The following is a 22,955-nucleotide window of genomic DNA, read 5'->3' as shown; positions in this document are numbered from 1 at the left end:
GAAGTGTCTGCTTGGCTTGCATGATTTAACAAAGCAAGCAGTCATACTGAAGAGGATCATGTGGCAAGGGATGACGGATGGCCTTCAGTCAGCAATCAGATAAGAATTGAGGCTCTCAGTCCAATAGCTCTTAAAGAAAATAATTCTGACACTACCTTGAAAGCTTGGAAGTCAGTCTTCCTCAATCAAGACTTCAAATGAGACAACAGCCCTGACCAACACTTCGTCCCTGTGAGAGCTCTTGAAGCAGAGAACCCAGGTCATCTGTACCCAGACTTGTTACTCCAAAAGTCAAAGATACTAAATGTATCCTATTAACGTTATAGGCAGTAAGCTGGATTGTGGCAAACACTTCACAATGACTGTGTGTATGGAAACATGTTGTATATGTTAAATACATATCACTTTAATTGACCAACTATATAAGAATAAAAAAAACAGAATGGAGAAAAACTGTATATATTTGAAAAGAGACAGATGTGAGAAAATTTTAGGAAGAGGACTGAATCTAAGCCAAGGCATAGCATAATCTCAATGTTAAGGGTCAGCACTTTTGAAATATAGGAGCTGGGGAAGACTTAAGAATAATTAAGGGCCCAGTGAGATGGCTCAACAAATAAAAAGGTACCTGCTAAAGCCTGATAACCTGAGTTCAACCCCCAGGATCCACATAGAAGAAAAAGAGAACTGACTTCCAAAAATTGTCCTTTGATTTCCATGTACATCACACACATGTGTGCACATACTAAATCAATATAACGTGAAACAAACAAGCAAATGAACAGTCAGGTAGTAGTGGCATACACCTTTAATCCCAGCACTTGGGAGGCAGAGGCAGGTGGATCTCTGTGAATTTAAGGCCAGTTTCTTCGACAGCGCTAGTTCCAAGACAGCCAGGGCTACACAGAGAAAACTCTGTCTTGAAAAACAAAAAGACAAAATAAAACAAGAATAAAAAGAATTCCATACACAGCAATCACTTTTTCTATGCCTCCACAAACTGCTGTTCTAAGTTCAGATCAGCTTCTACCATTTATCCTGTGTTGTGAAATATCTAAATAAGAACTTCTATTTATTTGTTTGTTTGTTTTGAGGCTCTGGCTGTCCTAAACACACTATGTAGACCAGACTAGCCTCCAACTTACAAAGATCTGCCTCCCAAGTGCTGGGATTAAAGGCATGCACTACCCTGCCTGGTATTACATGAGAACTTAGAATATGAAAAATTTTCCTTTAATGTGAAAATGTTTTCTCAGGGACATCTTCATCTTTTCAAACATCATGATTGCTTTCCTTATTTCTGTTAGTAAAATTCACCTTCCCCAATTTCCCGTGGCTACACATCTGGATACTTGGATATCCTGGTATTGTCTGCTGTTTCTTCTTTACTGTCTTTACCTTTCATTCAAACTTCAGTTACTATTTTTATTACTCTGTTTTATCTTTGTTCTTCAATTTTCAATTCTAATTATCAGTATTTACAAAATATAACAGTGGGAAGAGACCAACACACCTAAATACTTTGTACATAAACGTAGTAACAGGTGAGCAGCCACTAATCATTTGCAGATTTTGGAGACATAAACTGACCATAGCACATGTTTTCTGACAGTTACCATGGACTGAAGAATTGGCAAAAGACATCTGCATACCGTGTAGTTATAGTTAACATACCATGCTAACTGATCAAACCAAGGAGGGCTGGTATTACTTAAATTGTGGTAAATGAAATTTCTGTACATAGGAACTGTGTAAAATGAGAACTTACAAAACATATTAAATTTATTTTTTTGCTTTGGGATTTTTCTGTTTTGTTGAGACAGTGAGTGTTTCATTATATAACCCAGTCAGGCTTGGAACTCACTATGTAAGACAGGAGATCGTCCTGCCTCAAATGCTGGAATTACAGCTAAGAGCCATCTCATATGGCTATTATGTATAAATAAACAGAAACTCTAAATGAAAAACAGGCAACAGGACATCAGCTTTTAGCATGGTATCAACCACCACAGCCAAGAAAACTGGATGCAATATGTGAGGAAAATAGTTTAAGGTAATGCACAATGACAGATGAGTGAGATAGCCCATAAAACAGTATTAATCTTCTAGAGGGAGGGTTAGTTTCCATCAGTGACATAAAAAATGGAATCTAGCCAGGTGGTAGTGGCACGTGCCTTTAATCCCAGCATTCAGGAGGCAGAGCCAGGCAGATATCTCTGTGAGTTCGAGGCCAGCCTGGGCTACCAAGTGAGTTCCAGGAAAGGCGCAAAGCTACACAGAGAAACCCTGTCTCGAAAAACCAAAAAAAAAAAAAAAGGGAACCCAGAGCAATGGGACTTGAAACCCAGAGCAGAATTTATAGAGGACAAAGAGATTAGATTAGATTAGAAGTGAGGAGCGTGTGTCTTGAAGGAGAAATCTTCAGATCACTCACTCAACCTGGAACTCACCTCCTCTTTATGTCTCCAGTATGAAGCTCTTTTTGCACATGGCAAAACCACAAGGAGGCAAACGGCCAGAGACACAAGCACCACAACCAGAAATCCCAAAACCCGAGGGAGTGCCTCTTCTGTCCGGACCAGCCAGACTGCAGAAACCGAACGAGACTAAAAAGTGACAGCCCCAGAACCCAAGTCATTTATATTAATATACTCTACTAGACAAAAGCCACTCGAAAGCTATGCTAATAAATAAATCTTAGGAGTCCATGAAAACAGCATAAAGCTGATCTGCAAACTAGTTTTTAAAACAGTTACTCTGTGTAGCCCCAGCTGTCCTGGAACTCACACTGGAGATCAGGTTGTCCTCTCAGAGATCTGTCTGCCTCTGCCTCACCAGTGAGGAAATTCAGAAGTTTGGTAATAGAATATTCAGTGTCTAGAACTAAATTAAGACGGACACTGTAGCACAAAGCTGCAATCCCAGCACTCAGGAAGCTAAGAACAGTTTGGAATACAGCAAGACCAAGACCCATCCTGTCTCAAAGCAAAATGAAAGTTTCCAAAAGAAAAAAAAAAATATCTGAAAAGGTAATTTCACAAGATTGAATTTTTCCTACAGATTAAACACTGTAGAAAAAAGTGATAATATAAAAATATGAAAAAACTTACATAGCATGATGCACCAAGAGAAAAAGACTAAGAAAACAAAAACAAAACAAACAGACAAAAAAAACAGGCTGGAAAAAATATATAAAAAGTACCCCAAAATGTAAATATGCCACTACATGTTTTAAAACATTCTCATCCAAAACCTTCTTTAAAAAGTAAACAGCCGGGGCTAGGGAGATGGCAAGCCTGAGGACCTGAGTTCGGATTCCCAGGACTCATGTAAAAGTCAGATGTGGTAGAACTCACTGTAACCCAGAACTGGGGAAAAGGGGAAGGTGGGTAGAGACATATGATCCCAGGGGCTTGCAGGCCAGGCAGCCTAGCCAAAATGGTATGCTCCATGGTCAATGAGAGATCCTATCAACAAAACAAAGCCCACACAGGTGAAGGCTAGAGAGGTGGCATCCCAGATAAGAGCTCTTCCAGAGAACATGGATTAAATTCCCAACACCCACATAGCTTCCAACCATCTGTAACTCCAGCCAGAGGACACAGCACTTGCTTATGGTATCTGCTATCATCAGGGATGGATGTGGTATACAAACATATGTGCAGACAAAACACCCATGCATATAAATGAGTGAATGAATGATTAAAAAATGAGGTGCATCGGGTGGTGGTGGCGCACACCTTTAATCCCAGCACTCAGGAGGCAGAGCCAGGCGGATCTCTGTGAGTTAGAGGCCAGCCTGGACTACAGAGTGAGTTCCAGGAAAGGTGCAAAGCTACACAGAGAAACCATCTTGAAAAACCAAAAACCAAATAAAAAATAAAATAATAAAATAAAAAATGAGGTGCATAGATACATTCACACACACACACATCTTAAAATAATACAAACAGCCTGGCGGTAGTGGTGCACACCTTTAATCCTAGCACTCAGGAGGCAGAGGCAGGCGTCTACAGAGCTAGTTCCAGGACAGCCAGGGCTACACAGAGAAACCCTGTCTTGAAAGAAAAGGAGAGAGAGGGAGAGGGAGGGAGGAAGAGTAGGAGGGAAGGGAGGGAGGAAGGGTAGGAGGGAGGGAGGGAGGAAGAAAACAATAGTATTACAAAAGTAAATAATTAAAATGCAGAGCAACAGAGGAAGAAGGCATGTGACACTGACATCTACACATGGACATGCATACATGCACGCACGCGCCCACACACACGAGCACACATATGCATCCATGTGCAAAACACATACACAAAGCATGCATACACATAAAATAAGCAAATTAAGCAAAAATAATGATGTCTAGTGTTCATAACGCACATAAAAGTGAAATATGACAAAAAAAATACACAGTAGAAAATAGAAATACCAAGTGTGAAAAGGAGTTTTTTAAGAGACTATACTACAGTAAATCAAGGCACATATGTTTTGCAAAGTATGTATTTAATAAGAGTCTGTTACCTAGGATTTATAAAGAGTTTTTTGAGAGACGAATAACTCAGTCAGTGAAGTGCTTGTGCAAGCATGAGGCCCTAAGCTTGATCCTCAACATCCATGTCAAAAGCCCAACATGGTGGTGTGTGCTTACAATACCTGGGCTGAAGACAGGCAGAGAGCCCTTGGCTCACTGGCCAGCCAGCCTATAGTGTACTCCTGGTTGGTGTGCTCCTGGCTAACCAATGAGAGATCTTGTCTCAAAGAATGAGGTGAATAGCTCTTGAAAAAGTGCTACATGAGGCTGACCTCTAAACTCTACACACATGCACACATGTGGATGTGGCACATACACAAAGGTCTTTTGTGCTGGAGATATAGCAAAATCAAAACTTGTCTTGTATGCTTAAAGCTCTGAGCTCAATTCCCAGTGCAAAAATAAAAACTAAAAGAAGAGGAGGAAGAAGTCAAACAAGAGTTCTTAGGACATGCACTCTGGAGGCTAAGGCAGGAGATTGCCTGAGTCCAGAGACTTGATAACTTATATAACAATAACAACAAAAGCCAAGTAACCCACTTTTAAAATAGGCAAAAAAGCAAAACAAAGACAAAACCTTGTGGAATTTCTCTACAGTAGTTCTCAGCCTGTGGGTCACCACCCCATTGGGGATCAAACAACTCTTTCCCAGGGGTCACATACCAAATATCCTGTATATCAGATGTTTACATTATGATTCAAAACAGTAGCAAAATTACAGTTATGAAGTAGCAATGAAACTAGGGGGTCAGTACAACATGAGAAACTGTATTAAAGGGTCACAGCATTAGGAAGGTTGAGAACCACTGATCTATAAGAATATGCAAATGATAACAAGCAGGTGAAAAGATTGTCCAACATTAGGAAAATGAAAATCAGAACATATACTTCACACCCAAGTAGGATGGCAATTGAAAAAAACACTGGAGTCAACCAGATACTTCAGGAGAGGGCATGCCAAGACACCCAGATGTGCTGGAGCCTTAGTGTCAAAGTACAAAACAATCCTGGGACAGAAAATAATGCTAGAAAGGATGGGGAAAAAAAGACAGGAACTCTTAACATATTGCTGGTGGAGACAGAAAATAGTTCAGAAGTTGTGGGAAAAGTTTGAAAAATCTCAAAAGGGTAAATGTAGAATTAACATATAATCACCGTAGCAACTCTGCTTACTCATTTATATATATATATATAAAATAATTGAAAATAAGCACTCAAATACATGTACATATATGTTCATAGCAGTATTATTCAAAATAGTCAAAAAGTTGCAAATGGCCTAATATTTCCAATAATTGACTGAATAAAAAATGTACTGTTAAATAAAACATTATTTAGCTGTAAAAACAAACTATAACTATATATGATATATATATAACTATATATGATATATATAACTATATATGATATATATATATATGGCATGCTATATATAACATGGATGAATCCAAAAAATATTGTGTTAAGTAAAAAAAGCCAGAATCAAAATATGAAATATCCAGAACAGGAAACACATATAGACAGAATATAAATTGGCAATTGCTGGAGGAAGAAATAGAAACTATATAACAGATAATAAGTTTTACATGGCATAATGGAAATATTCTGGAATTAGAGATTGTGAATACATAATTTTAACTGCATGATTAACACTTTTAAATACATATTACAGAACATAGAAGTAGACACTTATGGCTCACACACTCAGGAAGCTGAAGCAAAAGGATAGAAAGCTAGCCTGGGCTATATAGCAAGACTTTGGATTTATTAAAAAAAAAGTATATTTTAACCTCTAAAGGAACCATTAAAAAATGTCCTATTATGCCAATAGAAGAAACAGGCAGAGCCAGGCGGATCTCTGTGAGTTTGAGGCCAACCTGGTCTCCAAAGAGTTCCAGGAAAGGTGCAAAGCTACACAGAGAAACCTGTCTCGAAAAACCAAAAAAAAAAAAAAAAAAAAAAAAGTAAAACAGATCATCAACTTTACACTGAATGGATGCTGAAATGGTAAAGTATACTGGGTCAAAATACATTATAAAAATGTGAATTGCTTTTTTTCACATCTTTGAAATTGCTTCAAAATTTCAAAGTATTTCAATTTACCTAATAATAGAACTTACAACTGATAAGCAAAATAGGGGCCATAGCTCAGTGATAGAATACTTTTCTACCATGTATGAGGCCAAAAATCAGTATCATGCACAGATAAAAAAGGGAGGTAAGGAGAACATACAATTCTGTACAGTTTGAGATTTTTAACACATATTCTTCAGGTACTTCAAAAACTTAGCACAAGGAAATGAAGAATGCAGTAAATGAACCTGATCTGATAACTTGACCTCAGGCACTATACCCATCAAGTACAATGCACACACTCTTCTGAAGCACTCATTACCATGATATGGCCTTATGCTGGAGCATGGTTTTAGTATAAAGACTCGAGCTGCAGAGTGTACTGCTGACCAGCATTACTGATGAGAAGGTGACTAAGGAGGGTCCCAGTTCCATGCATGACACAGTAAGCACACATCTCCTGTATCTCCCACTAAACTCAGCTAACACAAATGACCAGAACACATGAAGCAGCTATTGGAGACCTCTGAGAAATAAACAGTAGCAAGTGTGTAGGGAAGAGGACCTTAACATAGTACTGAACCAACAATGAATTTACCTTTTTATTATTCCTCCAATATCCACCAGCCGGAACTGCAGCCTGAAACCCAAAAGTGAGCATCAGTGTAGGTACAGGGTTCCAGAAAACGCCTAACTCTAGTTCAAGTTCTATAGGGTATGCTGAGAGAATGAAAAATCTCACATTTTCTTCTTTAAATTCTCTGCATTATCTCTAAGCAATCCCATGGTAAAGTTCACCAAAGGAACAGTGTGACCCACAGGAACTCAAAGCTCTGAAATAAAGAGGCCTTCTCTTTTGACCAGCAGGGAGAGTCAAAGCCTCACTGCTTTGCACCACCCCAACCCCTGCCCCTCATTCCTTTAGTCATTTACTCCCAGATGCATTAACATTTTCTGGCTTAAATAAAGCCCTGCCTTTCTAGATGCAGAACTGATATAAGAGGCCCTAAGAAACCTGATAGTACTGACACTTATGCTGTGGGAAAGACTCCAGGAAAGCAATCCTATAAGGGTCACTGAACTTCAGTGTTCACTGCAGGCTGTAGATGGGTGGATGTAACTCTAACAAGCTAAATACTCTCAGAACTGACATAGAACACAGACCACCAGTCAGGTACCAGGGTGGCCATGAGTATCATGCAGAGTAGCTCTCAATGCTGCTTGCAGAGGCTTTCTTGAACTGGGATAAGATGGTGAACCCACAAATCACAATCCTCTTGTCATAGCCTCCCCAAGCACCACTATGGGCATCAGAAAATATGACCATTTTTAATGAGATTAGAATAAAATGCAGGGCCCTGTAATATTAAAAATGCCAATGACAGCCGGGAGGTGGTGGCTCATGCCTTTAATCCCAGCACTTGAGAGGCAGAGGTAAGCGAATCTCTTGAGTTTGAGGCCAGCCTGGTCTACAAATCAAGTTCTAGGACAGCCAGGGCTATACAGAGAAAACCTGTCTCAAAAAACAAAACAAAACAAAACAAAACAAAAAAACCAAAATAGTGCCAATGACAACTCAAAAAACCAAAACTTTCAGCTTGTCAGCCAAAGCCAAAATGACAGATGCTGGAATTATGAAAGCATTAATATAGCTAGAATGAAAATGCTCCAATAACTAAGGGCAAACACTCTTGAAATAAAAAGTACTAGCAAAGAAACAATAAAGAAGCAAATGGAAATGTTAGAATTAAAAATAAGTAGAACTTTAAAACTTGTATGAACTCAATAGCAGCAGAATAAAGAGTACAAACCAATATCCTTTATGAACATATAAGCAACATCCTCAACAAAATACTGACAAAATCTGGCAACATACAGGAAGGACTATAAACCACGCCCAAGTAAAAAAATGGAAAAATCACTGTCTTGAGAGCTAAAGAGAATGGATAACTGGCTTTACTCCTTATGGGACCTGACTGTACATCTTCCCTTTAGTTCATGAACTATGTCTGTATCCTTTAAAAGAGTTGCCCATCCTTATTTAAAGGGGGAAATAGGCAACTTGACATTTTAAACCAGAAGCAACTGATAATGACACATGATTCCAAAGAGCTTATAATCTAGTAAGAAACATGAAATTTTAGAGTTTAGCCATGATTTAACATTTTAAAAGTGTTCTACAGGGTTTCTTTAAACGATTTATTTATTTTTCAGTGTATGTGTTTTGCTTGAATGTATGTCTGTACAGATGAGTGCATGGTGTGCAAGTAGAGAAGGGAGGGCATTGGATCCCTTGGAACTAGAGTTACAGATGGTTGTGAGAGCTATATGGGTGCTGGGAACTAAGCCCAGGTCCTCTGCAAGAGCAGCCAGTGCTCTTAACCTCTGAGCCATCTCTCCAGTCTCCACATCTTATTGTTTGTTTTTTGAAACAGGGTCTCTCTATTATTTTGTTCTAGCTATCCTATAACTTGCTATATCAACCAAGCTGGCCTTGAACTCAGAGACCAGCTGCATCTGCTTCCAGAATGCTGGTATTAAGGGTGTGCACCTCCACACCTGGTCAGCCCCCACATCTTAACATCTATAAACATTTAGAAATCACTGGACAATGCCATGTGGGCAGTGCACACCTGACTACAACAGTACTTTGGAAAGGAGGATTACTGCAGATTCAAGGCCAGAATAGGTTACAAAAGAAAAGGCGAAAAGAAAGATAATGCTGCACAAGTTAAGATTAAAATGTTGCTAGCTTGATATGGCCATAAAGCCACCTGTTCTTATTATAACCTTGGGAAGCCTTGCTCACTGTAGTAAATATGGATTACTGGACAACTGACATAATTTTTTTTTTTTTTTGGACAGAGTCTCATGTATCCCAGGTTGGCCTGGAACTCACTATATAGCCAATGAAGACCTTAAACTCCTCTGATCTTCCTGCCCACACCTCCCCAGTTTTAGAAAAATCTTACAGCAAACTTAGCCAAGTGCCAGATCTAACTTATGTTAATACAAATGAAAGAAAAGTAAAACACAAGTTTTTGGCAATTAAGAAAATTAGAAATTAGAATCAAAAAATTGTTTTCTTATTTCATTCTTATGTCTTTGCCAGTGGCTTTTAAGATCTTTTGTTTTCTGTACTAAAGCAGAACAGTGAAAATGTTGCTATAGAACACTGAAAAAAAGCTATGTATTAATTTGCTTTGGGTCACTCTAGTCTCTCTGGCAAAGTCATAATTAGGAAGGCCTTTTTAGGGCTTCATTCTAGTCTCACAGGTGCAAAGCTACTCCATATCTGGAAAGTCTAAATTCATATGCGAGGAGGCCATGTTTTTAAAGCATATTATTTACACAATTCACTGGAATGGTTCCTCTGGAAGCTGGGTGGCTCTCTTATGCAATTATGTACTTAGGAGCCCTCCTCTGCACAACCGTGAAAATTCAAGTAAGGATAATTTACTGGTTATGCACAGTTATTAGAATTTTAAAGCATTTGTTTGTTCAAAATTCTGGTTTACCAGATAGTTATATTTGACCAATTGTGTCCTTCATCAACAATAATGAACAGTGGTTCAGAAGGTAGCCAGGCTTGAACTGCAATGTGCTAAAGGGGCACTGGGAGCTCCTTACTCCCTCCTGTTAGAGCATCTCCCTCCCTTCTACCCAACAAGCTTTGTGGTGGAATTAACAACTGGGATTCTAAACATCTGTCGTAGAATGCTGACTTCAATTACAGATGCAAAGCTTTATCTGTAAGGAACTGTGAGGGACATTGTAACAGTGAAGAAGCTGGGGAGCAGAGAAATTAAGACTGTTGAATTTGAAAGAATAAAATAAGAACTATTTTTAAAAATTAGATAAAATATTAAACATTAGCAGGCAACAGGACCCCATAGCACTATCTATAGACTGAATGTTTCCGATACCAAAAAAGTAATTTTGGGGCTGGGGATGCAGGTCAGTTGGAAGAGTGTTTGCCAAGTATGCACAAAGCTTAGGTTCAATTCCCAGCACCACATAAACTGTGCAGTGACACACACACCTGTACACCAGTAATCTAAAAACACAGAAGAGGGGGAAGAAGGATCAGAAGTTCAAGTTCCGTTTCTATTACATGGTAAGTTCCAGGCCAGCCTGGGATACATGAGTTGTTTTTTTTTTTTTTTTTTTTAAGTTATTCTGCTGGCCCACCCTTTAGTCCCAGCACTCGGGAGGCAGAGACAGATGGGCAGATTTCTGTAAACTTGAGGGGAGCATAGACTACATAGAGGGTTCTAGGTTAAAGCTATATAGTGACACCCATCCTCCCCCACCCCTTTTGTGCACGCATGCACGCACGCACGCACATATACATAGGCAACACACACTTTTTAATAGACTTGTACAGAAAAATAAGCTTGATGAACATTATGGACAGAGGCAGGCAGTATTTTTCCTATAAGAGAATAAAAAGTTTGTTATTTACACTTTCTTTGCCATGCTTTGGATTTCTGTATTTTTGTTTTGTTTCGTTTTTTGTTTGTTTTTCAAGACAGGGTTTTTCTGTGTAGTTTTGGTGCCTTTCCTGGATCTTGCTCTGTAGACCAGGCTGGCCCTCGAACTCAGAGAGATCCGCCTGGCTCTGCCTCCCGAGTGCTGGGATTAAAGGTGTGCACCACCACCTGGCTTGGATTCCTGTATTTTTTTAAGTGCTCATTTTCTTATTCATAGGAAACCTGCAATTACTTCAGATTAGGTTTTACAAACTCAATCACCTATACTTGTACTAAGGTTTTGTTTAATAATCACAAAAGATTATTTGGCCACATTGGAATTTCCCTGTGTTAAATTCAAGTTTAAAAAGTCAAATAAAGGTCAAGGAAGCTACTTTTGCAGTTGTATCAATAACCGCAGACTCACCGTTGAGAAAGAGGGACATAGAAGACTTTTATGGCACCCCTGACTCCCCCACCCAAAAAAGGAACAACCTAGACAGAAAGCCATCGAAAAGAACTCTTTAAAATTGTGATTAAGAATGCTGACGTGGGGGCTGGAGAGATGGCTTAAAGGTTAAGAGCACCAATTGCTCTTCCAGAGGTCCTGAGTTCAATTCCCAGCACCCACATGGTGGCTCACAACCATCTGCAATGAGATCTGGTGCCCTCTTCTGTGAACATAATAAACAAACAAATAATAAATAAATAAATATTTTTTAAACGAAGAATGCTGACATTTAGCTCTCCACTGAGGGCTTCTGGTGGGGTGTGGGTAGGGAAGGACTCAGTTTTCTTTTAGGGGCTGGCTACTGGGAGTTTGACCATGCTCCAGTATTTGAGCAACACAGACTGCACTTTCCCTCCCCCTCCTCCCCCTTCTCCTCCTCCTCCTCTTCCTCCCCCTCCCCCCCTCCTTCTTCCCCTCTTCCTCCTCCTCTTTCCTTTGGTGGGGTAGTTCACACCCATGAGGGACAGACCTGGGAGGACGGGGAAGTGAGTGTGATCTGGCTGCAATCCTATTGCAATAAGCTCCAAAGAACTATCCAAATTCTTTTATTACCCTAAGATTTATTGCATTAAATATTATTTTAAATAACTAGACTATTAGCTGAAGCTTTTAGTAATGCAGAGTTGGCCTATACACACGCTTCTAAAGGCCACAGTGCTCATTAGGAAAATTAGGCTATATGTATTTCTGAGAGATGGAAGACAGTGAAGGAATGAAAAGAAAAGAGAGCTGGGCAGCAGTGCACGCCTTTAATCCCAGCACTCTGGAGGCAGAGCCAGTCGGATCTCTGTGAGTTTGAGGCCAGCCTGGTCTACAGAGTGAGATCCAGGACAGGCACTAAACGTACACGGAGAAACTCTGTCTCAAAAAACCAAAAAGAAAGAAAGAAGAGAAGAGAAGACTGGGTTGAAACTGTGGGAAGAAACAGAAGAGGCAGCTATCTTCCAATTGTAGTGAAAGGTTTTGCCACTTTCCCACTGATGGGCTCATATATTTGTTCAGAGACGTTGCCATGATCCCACAAAGGCTGGCACCATGTTAATAAACCACACACTGAGGCACTACCACCAGACAAAGGCAGCAGTAGGAGCCACGGTAAGACCCTTTCCGAAGAACAGGTCAAATCCTTGAGTGCACTTATGAGCAACTCCTCCACAGATGAGCTGGGAAGCTCACAAGGCACTTGTCTGCAGGTCTCCTCTAAGGAGGACGTCTGTCTGCTCATGAAAGGGATCACCTGGTACCAAACAGTATTTCAATGACTGCAAACCAAGTCTCCTGACTCTCTCGGGTACTCCTTAACTTCTGTAGAATAGATAAAAAGAAAATTACCTGCTCATTAGAAAGAAAATAAATGGCTACATAAATAAAGACAACCATATTGCACCTGATTTCCTGGATACCACAGAGAAAAGAAACTCATTTTCAGCAGTGTTTACTCCACTATTTGCAAATAGCTGACTGATTGGCAGCTACAATATATGAAATAAATAACCATTTCAAAGACCAAGTGTCATGTTCCCTGGTAAGTAACAAATATGAACATTATCTACCCTCCCCATACAGGGTATGGAATTTAGCAGGAGAATAGATTTATTGGCTCTCTGATTGCTTGATGTGTTGTGAGGACATTTTCTGTGATACTGTGGTTATTACTGAGGTTAGATAAGAAAATCTCCTCTCTCTCAGGACATTAGTATTAAGAGTTACATATTCACAAGAAGGATACAAAATGAGTATTTCTGAAGCAAGTGAAATGTGACAAGAAAGTGTGAAATGGAGAGTGAGGAGTATACCTAATAATCTTTCTTCAAGGACGATAAAGAATACAAACTTCCAGCTCAGTTTATCATAAGCCAAGATGCAAACTAATACATCTGAAGTACACACCCTGATATCACCCACTATCAGAAAAACAATTTAAAAACCTGCATCAAGGAAGGACCCTAGGATGACTGTGGCTTATAATAAGTTTTGGTTTTGCCCAATCACTGGGCATGCTTTAATGAAATATTTCACTATTAGGGTAAGAATTTGTACTGTATCAAGCTGATGAAAGGATATGCTGGCTGTACTTTCAGGAGGGGAGGCTAAAATCTTTGTAGATTATGGATTAGCCTATAGAAAAATGTCTGCCATAAATCAAACAGTGAAGGGGAAGATGACTAGGAATCTCAAACAACTTAAGTAAAACATAGCTCTCTAAACAGAGAACATAGGTTTCTTCTGTATCCCAGAATCTAATCAATATTTATATGTATAATTCAGCTATCATTTGGCTTAAAAGGGCTTTTTGGGAAATGTCATTTTTACTATTTTCTACAGAGAAAATATTTTCCAGTTTCAAATAACTCTGGACTTCAGAATTATAACCTGTTTTTATGTTAAAAAAAATTTAAGTGGAAAATGCTAAAGGACCACTGAACTCGATGGCATATTTACATATCTATATCTGTATAAAATAATGAATATATATGTTTGGTTTAAAAAAAAAAGAGGACCAGTGGGATGACTCAGTAGCAGAAAGGCCAGGCCTAATGGCCCAAGTTTAATCCTAAGGTCCATAAGGTAGAAGGAGAGAAGTTACTCCCACAGGTTGTCTATCCCACTGTGACACAAACATGTTCCCCCAACAAATACCCACACAAAATAAATATGGAAAAAAAACCTGCATCAGATGTTAATATGAAATATTCTTAAAGGTTTATAAACAGCTTGAAAAGCTTCTCTTCCAATGCACACCCAACAGCTCTCTGACTGAACTTAAGACCTGCCCAAAAGAGAGAAATCATGCCTAGTCCTGGAAGCCTAGTCAACTCCCCGACACCAGTGAAGTCACGGATCTTGGAGGAGTATCAACAAGTACCACTTTACTAAACCAGCATAATCCCTAACTACATTCTAAATACTTGTCTTTATAGTCTTCACCCCTTGCCAAGGAAAGTTCTCTTTGCAACAGATGGAGACCATTAACCGAAAACTTCAACTCATCAAATACAGAGTTGTAGAGTCCAGTCCCAACTGACACATCTAAATGGAGCTCCTGCAACTTCAGTTCAGGCATCACTAAGGAAGAGCCTGCAAAAAGACTGAAGAGCCAGAGGAATGGGAGTTTACTGTGAGACTATGAATACTAGTAATGTCCGAAGCTATAGGTATCCATGCAGTCTCACCTATCACGTGGATAGAGAAAGCTCAAAAGGCCTCAACCCTACAGAAAGAACTTACAGGGAACTAAGGAATGCTGAGATCAGGAGAAACAGGGAAGAGAACAGCAACTGTTTATCCAATACCAAATGGTCAGCCCTGAAAACATACATGAACAGGATGTACCTATGTATTTTGGAATACACACACACACACACACACACACACACACACACACACACACACGTAACAATTTTTAAAAAGGGGGTCATGAATTTCAAGGTTGTCAGGTACAAACCTTTAATAGGAGCACAGCATGCAGGAGGCAAAAGCAGGCAGATCTGTGAGTGAGAGCCATACTAAGCTCCAGGCCAGCTAGGACTAGGAGGTGGCAGAGGGATGACAGAGAGGAGAGAGAAGGGGCCAGCCTCATCTAAACAGTGATTCAAGAACAAGCTAGGCGAAGTGAGACTCTGTCTAAACAAGTAAGTAAATAATTCAAAGCTGGGTATGTCGAAGCACTCAAGAGACACAAGCAAAAGGATCAGCGCAAATTCAAGGCTAGCTTGGTCTACATAGGAAATCCTAGGTAAGCCAGAGCTGTGTAGTCTTTCTTGACTGATTAATTAAAAAAAGAAAGAAAGAAAGAAAGAAAGAAAGAAAGAAAGAAAGAAAGAAAGAAAGAAAGAAAGAAAGACCACACACACACACACACACACACACACACACACAATATATAAATAATTCTCTCTCTTGGGAAGCCTGCACCCACGTTTTGGGCATGTACTATCTTTTTCCAGAGAGAAAGGGAGTGGATGAGAGAGGAAAAGGGGAAGATAGAGAGTGCACACTTAAGCATATGCTCTTAAATATGAAGCATGCATGATCCTTTATCTCTATTTAAAAACTCAATAACTTTGCTTCAACAACAAAAGAGTATAGACATGTACATTAGAGTAGGTAGCTCCAGATCAGGTAATATTCAATTATTTGCAATGAAATGTGGATGAAAATATGAGCATTTAGATGTGAATTTTTAGAAAAATAATCTACAGTTTTATAGATACTTATAGCATGTGTCCATGCCTAGTCTTGCAGAACTCCATCTTCCTCCATCTCATTTGTAATATAAACTGCTCCTAAAGCACCTTAATACATTGTAACTGGGAGACTTTGTACACAGTACCTACGAAGCAGCAATCAATACTCTAATACAGAGATGCCAATTCCATTACCACAGAAACCTGTGCAAGCAGCCAGCTGCTGAACAAAGAACCCAGCTTTCATCAGGGTTATTCCTAACACGTCTCCACTCTGGTGAATGAAGCATTTTGCTTTGATGCATAAATAGAAGTTATGAAAGAAATAATGGCATTTAAAATAACATTTAAGCTTTGGTTACAATGAAAGACAGAACTAAAATTAATTTTTATACTCATAAGATGCTTATCTTTTACCATCAAATCCATCTATTTGTATGCAATCAAAATGCTGCACCTAATGTTTTACAAACTGCCATAACCTTAGATGTTTGTGCTACAGTTCACCATTTATAACTAAAATATTGTAAGAAAGTATGAAAAAGAATGAAAATTAAGCACTAGCTGAGAAATGAAGAAAATGGGAAAGGAAACTGGAGAAAAATATTTCTAAAAAAACATTTTAGGCACAAAGATTTCTAACTTTGATTTCCTTCTAAATTTGCCAACAAGAAAAAATGACTTATTCACAGCCTTTTCATCTGTTTATTACATGCACCTTTCCCTTGTGCCCTTTTTATGATCTGAGGCAGCACTGCTGAAATATCATCAAAAAGAATCAAGAGCAGTCTGTATACAATTGTACTAGCAACTTGGGGCACCAGATTTAACTTGTGTCTGAAACCATTTCCCCATCTTTTTTTCCCACTACTTCCTTCCTTCCAACAGACTAAAGCTGTAATATATCCTTTCTCAAATACCCTTAATCATTTTCACAACTATGGTTACTATGACAACAGGATGCAGCTTATCTGTGCTGTTTTCATTTTTCCTATTTGAGTTGCCATGACAACACAATCATTTTGCTTTTCTCCAATATGTAACAACTTTGTTTTAGGATTGAGGTCTTAAGAACATTGGATTTCCCTATAAAGAAAGCAAATAATAGAATCTATATAGGAATTTTAATTAAATATATAGCACCCTATTTTAAAATCTTGGTCGAAGAGTTATTTTCATCATATCAAATAAAAAACATCAGGCTGGGCAGTAGTGGCGCACACCTTTAATCCCAGCACTCAGGAGGCAGAGGTAGGAGAGTCTCTCAGTTTGAGGCCAGCTGGTCTACAGAATTGAGTTCAAGGACAGCCAAGGTTGTTACACAGGGAAACCCTGTATCAAAAAACAAACAACAGAAAACAAACAAACAAACAAACAACAGAAAAAATCTAGAGGCTGGAGAGATAGCTCAGTAGTTAAGAGCACTGGCTGCTCTTCCAGCACATACATGGTAGTTAACTATCTCTAACTCTAGTTCTATGGGATCCTTTTCTGGCCTCTATGGACATTGCATGCATGTGGTACAATGACATACATGTGGGCTAAGTACCCATACACATAAAAAAGTGTTTCTTATCTAATTTTAAAAATTAATTAAAATATTTTTAAATTAAAAATAAGCAGCATTAACAACTATCCTATTAAACCTGGCTACAGTTAACAGAGACTAGTTTTGTACATAGCTAGTTCTCCAATCAAAACATAGCAATACCATTACAATTATGAGCTGTGAGCAAATGTCCACTAAGACCTGTCCCAAGTAAAAGAATCATGAATAAAGACAGTAAAGGGGTTGAAGAGTTGGTTCTGCCATTACAAGTTCCAAAGGAAAGCCAAGCATGGTGGTGAACACCTTTATTCCCAGCACTTTGAGTTCAAGGCCAGTCTGGTCTACAGAGTGAGTTCCAGGACAGCCAAGACTACAGAGAAACCCTGTCCAGAAAAAACAAAGTGGGGAAGCAGGTAGACTTCCAGGGAAGCTGATGGTTTTCTTCTGACTTCTTCAGATAACAGGAATGAATGCACATGCTGCACATATATACATGCAAATAAACACTTAAACACATAAAAATAAGTCTAAAAATATTAAAAATAAATAAACAGTTTCAAACCCTTTGCTGAGCTAATCCAACTTCACTTGTTATAAGTACCACAGAAATAGCAGTGGCCTTTTTACATGCTAACCACCATTTAACCTCACATTCAAGTTTTTCTATAGGAGGACACCCCTGCAAAACTTCCAGTTTAAATACCTTTACAGCATATGTGTTTACAAAAACTCACTCAGAAGAAAAACTCAGGAAAAGGTCAAAGAAAAGGCAATTATTATTCAAAATTGGCAATATAAAATCATAATAGTATTTTGGGGCTTACAAGATAGCTCAGAAAGTAAAGATGTTTGTAAACTGAGTTTGATTCCCAGTTCTCACATGGTGGCAGGAGAGAACCAACCTCTCCAATTGTCCTCTGACCTCTAAATGCACACTCATGCCCCATATTTGCACACACAGAGAGAAGGGGGAAAAAGGGGGGAGGGGCTAAGAGAGGAAAGATGATTTTTTTTAAAGTTTACCATGAGTATCTTTAATCACTAAATTCAGTTCCCTTATCAGCTCACAAAGATAAAGCCCTCCCTCTCAGTCCTGAAAAGAACCATGAACAGCTGGGCAGTGGTGGCGCACACCTTTAATCCCAGCACTGGGGATGCAGAGGCAGGCGGATCTCTGTGAGTTCAAGGCCAGCCTGGGCTATCAAGTGAGTTCCAGGAAAAAGCACAAAGCTACACAGAGAAACCCTGTCTCGAAAAACCAAAGAAAAAAGAACCATGAACAGTCAGGCTGTGGTGGCACACGCCTTTAATCCCAACACTCAGGAGGCAGAGCCAGGCAGATCTCTGTGAGTTTGAGGCCAGCCTGGTCTACAGAATGAGATCCAGGCACCAAAACTACACAACGAAAAACCCTGTCTCGAAAAACCAAAAAAAAAAAAAAAAAAAAAGAAAGAAAGAAAAGAATATACACAGTTACTGCTTACAAATAAAACAGAAATAGTATTCCTACTTAAAGAAAAATATGCAAATGCTACTAAATTTCTCATTAGTTCCCTGCAGGCATTGAGAAGATTATTTATAATATTGCACTATTTTTGTTAGAGCAAATTTTCACATATTAACAAGGCATATTTTAATTTTAATCACAGCTTATATAATTTAATAAAGTTTATAGAATGCAATGAACTGAAAAATTACAATTTACTTACAAACCTGAGAATGAGAAACAAATTTAAGGTTTTTCATAGCAATCATTTCCTCACACTCATTTGTTATTGTTTATTTGCTTGGTTGGGTTGTGGGGTGTGTGTGTGTGTGTGTGTGTGTGTGTGTGTGTGTATCCACACATGCATGCAAGTGCCCTTGGTGGCCAGAAGAGGGCATCAGATCTCCTGGAAATAGTGTTAGAGGTGGTTTTGAGCCAGACCTCACGACTGCTGGAAATCCACTGAAAGAACAGCAAGTACCATCTCTCCAGCCCAGTTTGATTTTGAGACAAGGTCTTATTCTGTATCCCAAACTAACTTATCAATAAAAGTCATATAAAATACTCGAGTGCCACAACACAAATGGGTGAAAAGTAGACCCTTCTGTTATCCATTCTCTTAGAATGTTGAAAACAAACAACCTCTATTGTGGGCTGGGGAGATGGCTTTAGTGGGTAAAGTACCTAATAACTTGAATTTGAACACCTGGCCCCCACATAAAAGCTGGGCATAGCTGCTAAGAGGGGCACTCACAGGTAAATCAGTGCTCATTGGTCTGTCAGCAAGATCCAGGTCTAGTGAGAGTCTCTGTCTCAAGACAAGTAAGGCTGGGCTAGGTGTGGTGGGCACTCTCTTTTAATACCAGCACTTGGGAGTCAGAGGCAGGAAGATCTCTGAGTTTTAGGCCAGTCTGGTGCATAGCAAATTTCAGGCCATGTGGCTACACAGTGAGACCCTGTCTCAACAACCAAATGAGGCAAAGTATCCATGAAACTATTTGGCACAATTGAGAAATAGTGTTTATAATTGACCTCCAAATTGTACATATATAACATTGCATACTTCATGCTACCTTCTTAAGAAATTTTTATTTTATAATTAATTTTACATATCAGCCACGGATTCCCGTCCTCCCTCCTCCCACCTCCCAGCCTTGTCCCCCAACCCACCCCCCATTCCCACCTCCCCCAAAGCAAGGTCTTCCCCTGTGGATTCAGCCCAGCCTGGTAGAATCAGTTGAGGTAGGTCCACTCCCCTCCTCCCTGCATCAAAGCTAAGCAAAGTGTCTCAGCATAGGCCCTAGGTTCCAAAAAGCCAGCTCATGTACCAAGGACAGGTCTTGGTCCCACTGCCTTGGGGCCTGCTAAACAGTTCAAGCTCATCAACTGTCTCACTTAACCAGAGGGCCTGGTCCAGTTCCATGGGGGATCCTCAGATATTGGTTCACAGTTCATGTGTTTCTGCTAGTTTATTTGTCCCTGTGATTTTTCCATCATGGTCATATAATCTCAATCTCTCAATCTCTCTCTCTCTCTCTCTCTCTCTCTCTCTCTCTCTCTCTCTCTCTCTCTCTCTCGTTGGCTGGACTCCAGGAGCTCCACCTGGGGTTTGGTTGTGGATCTCTGTATCTGCTTCCACCAGTCACTAGATGAAAGTTCTATCATGACAGCAGGGTGTTCAGCCATCCGATCACCAGTGTAGGTCAGCTCAGGCACTCTCTCGATCATTGCCAGTAGTCTATAGTGGAGATATCTTTGTGAATTTCTGGGGACCTCTCTAGCACTCTGCTTCTTCCTATTACCAGGGGTCTTCATTTATCATGGTGTCTCTTTCCATCATGCCCCTTTTATATGATGCCTTCATATATTAGCTGAGCTACAGCATGAATGTAATTATAATTTGAAAATTAACAAAAATACTGGGTGGGATGATGGCTCATGTGCAAGCTCCATAGTTGGGGGAGGGGAAGGGGCAGGCAGACCCTTGGGATCCAATGACCAGCCAGTCTAACTTCAGGTTCATTGAAGTCTCAAAGAAATAAAGTGGCTGGCCAGGAATGGGGGAACATGTCTTTAATCCCAGTATACTCGGGAGATCTCCGAGTTTGAGGCAAGCCTGCTCTACATAGTAAGGCTACATCGTGAGACTGCCAAATAAACAAGTGTGAAAAAAATAAAGTGGAGCGCAAACAGAGGAAAATACTCAAAGTCAACCTCTGGTCTCCACATTGGTTCAAAGGATGAGTGCTCCAAATAATTTCCATGTGAGTTAGAAGGTTATTAATTTAGATACCAAGTTTCTTAGCTTCATTTTTTTTTTTTTTTGTAGAATTAGTAAATTATGGAACATGTCGATTTCTCCATTTTTCTACTCTCTGAATCAACTCCAGATGGATGAGGAGTGTTTTGTGAAGTCTGACCCGGGAAAGCTGAAACCATACTAAAAGGAAGGTCTTAAGCTCACAACAATTTTTTTTAAAGTTTCAAAGCTGCTTGGATGGAACACAAAACTTAGAAAGAAGAAAGTGTTAGCTACTTAAAAGGGTTGGTGGGGAGGGTGTCTGGCTTGGTGGCCTACAGTACCTGTAATTTGGGTAAGGAAGATTCCAAGTTCAGATCAGCCTGGGCTACATGGTAAGAGCTTGTCTCAAGAAACAACAAAAAAGCAAATAAAAGGAGTCCTGTACTAGGCTGGGAACTGGCTCCGCAGTCCAGAGCACTGGCTGCTCTACCCAGACTCCATCCTAGCACCTATATGGTAGCTCAGAGCCAGAACTCCAGTTCCCAAGCATCAGATGCCCTGCTGTGACCTCTGCAAGCACCAGGCACACATGTAGTACACATACACACATGCAGCCAAAATACTCATACATGTAAAACAAAACAAAACAATTAAAAAAAAAAAAAAAAAAAAAGAACTCTACAAAAGGCCAGTCTCACCTGCCTTGGAGAATGAAAACACAGGCCTAAGAGGTAGGCAAGGAAAGACCCATTTGCTTAGCAAAATAAAAACCAATGTGACTATTATGCATTGTCTAAGTGCAAAAGGAAGGTGTTGGAAAATTCAGATTTTTGAAAGATCATTTTGACAATCCTATTGAGATAGATTCAAAAAGAAAAATGGGGTTGAGGATTTAGCTCAGTGGTAGAGCACTTGCCTAGCAAGCACAAGGCCCTGAGTTCGGTCCTCAGCTCCAGGGGAGGGGAAGAAAGAAAGAAAGAAAGAAAGGAAGGAAGGAAGGAAGGAAGGAAGGAAGGAAGGAAGGAAGGAAGGAAGGGAGAAAAATGGCCAGGTGGTGGTGGTGCATGCCTTTAATTCCAGCACTTGGGAGGTTTGAGGCCAGCCTGACCTACAGAGCAAGTTCCAGGACAGCCAGAGCTACACACAGAAACCCTGTCTTGAAAAATTAAAAACCAAAAATAAATATTTTAAAAAAGGAAACCATAAAAAATTCATAAGGATAAATAAGCACAGTAAAATAAAAGTTGCATTTCCCCACAAAAATTAATTATAACAACCCAAAGAAAGTTGACAGTGGTGGAATGAGCAACAGATGAATTTGGGATAGCTCTTGGAAAACAACAAACAAGATAATGAACTAGATGTAAATTTAAGGGTGAACCCAGGCTTAAAGCTGTAATAGTTAGATGACTAGAGGTATTGTTCTGAGGATCAGAAGACCAGAGGAAGAAATTCAGACTTCACGATATTTAAGTGTGCAGTGATAGCTACAGGTCAGAATACATGGGTAGATCATCCACACATCAGGAATCCTCAAAAGAGACAAGACTCCAAAGCCAGGGAAAGATCATCAACTGTAGTAACAATGTAAATAGAGGAAATTAAAGGGAAGACTAAATCACACACACACACACACACACACACACACACAGAGAGAGAGAGAGAGAGAGAGGGAAAGAGAGAGAGCGAGCGAGAGCGCACTAAGAGAGAATACAGCATGAAAAAGCTATGTGAATAATCAATATGCTGTGGATACAAGAACAGAGGCCAGTGACATGGCTCAGAAGATAAGGATAGTTTTAGCTACTCCAAAAAAGCTAAGTTTGATTTCTAGGACCCACATAGTAGGAGGGACCAACTCAGGTAAGTTGTCTTATGACTTCCACACCCCCATGTGCTATGACATATTGTGTGTG

General features: G+C 39.6%; 1 protein-coding gene across 6 annotated transcripts in view; it reads right to left on the bottom strand.

Moving 5' to 3' along the window:
* Btrc (beta-transducin repeat containing E3 ubiquitin protein ligase) overlaps positions 1 to 22,955 on the bottom strand; it is a 181,437-nt gene that overhangs the window by 124,555 nt on the left and 33,927 nt on the right. For 4 of the 6 annotated variants that reach the window (XM_036170838.1, XM_036170789.1, XM_036170819.1 and 1 more), the window contains exon 2: positions 7,191 to 7,232. The exons of the other annotated variants lie outside the window; for them this stretch is intronic. In XM_036170838.1, coding sequence (XP_036026731.1) covers positions 7,191 to 7,232 — 42 coding nt within the window. The remainder of the gene's footprint in view (positions 1 to 7,190; positions 7,233 to 22,955) is intronic. 6 annotated transcript variants of the gene reach the window in all.

The sequence above is a fragment of the Onychomys torridus genome, chromosome 1, assembly GCF_903995425.1.
Source record: "Onychomys torridus chromosome 1, mOncTor1.1, whole genome shotgun sequence".
Lineage (NCBI taxonomy): Eukaryota > Metazoa > Chordata > Mammalia > Rodentia > Cricetidae > Onychomys > Onychomys torridus.
The sequence above is the reverse complement of the archived record's forward strand: the minus strand, read 5'-3'. Positions and strand labels throughout refer to the sequence as shown.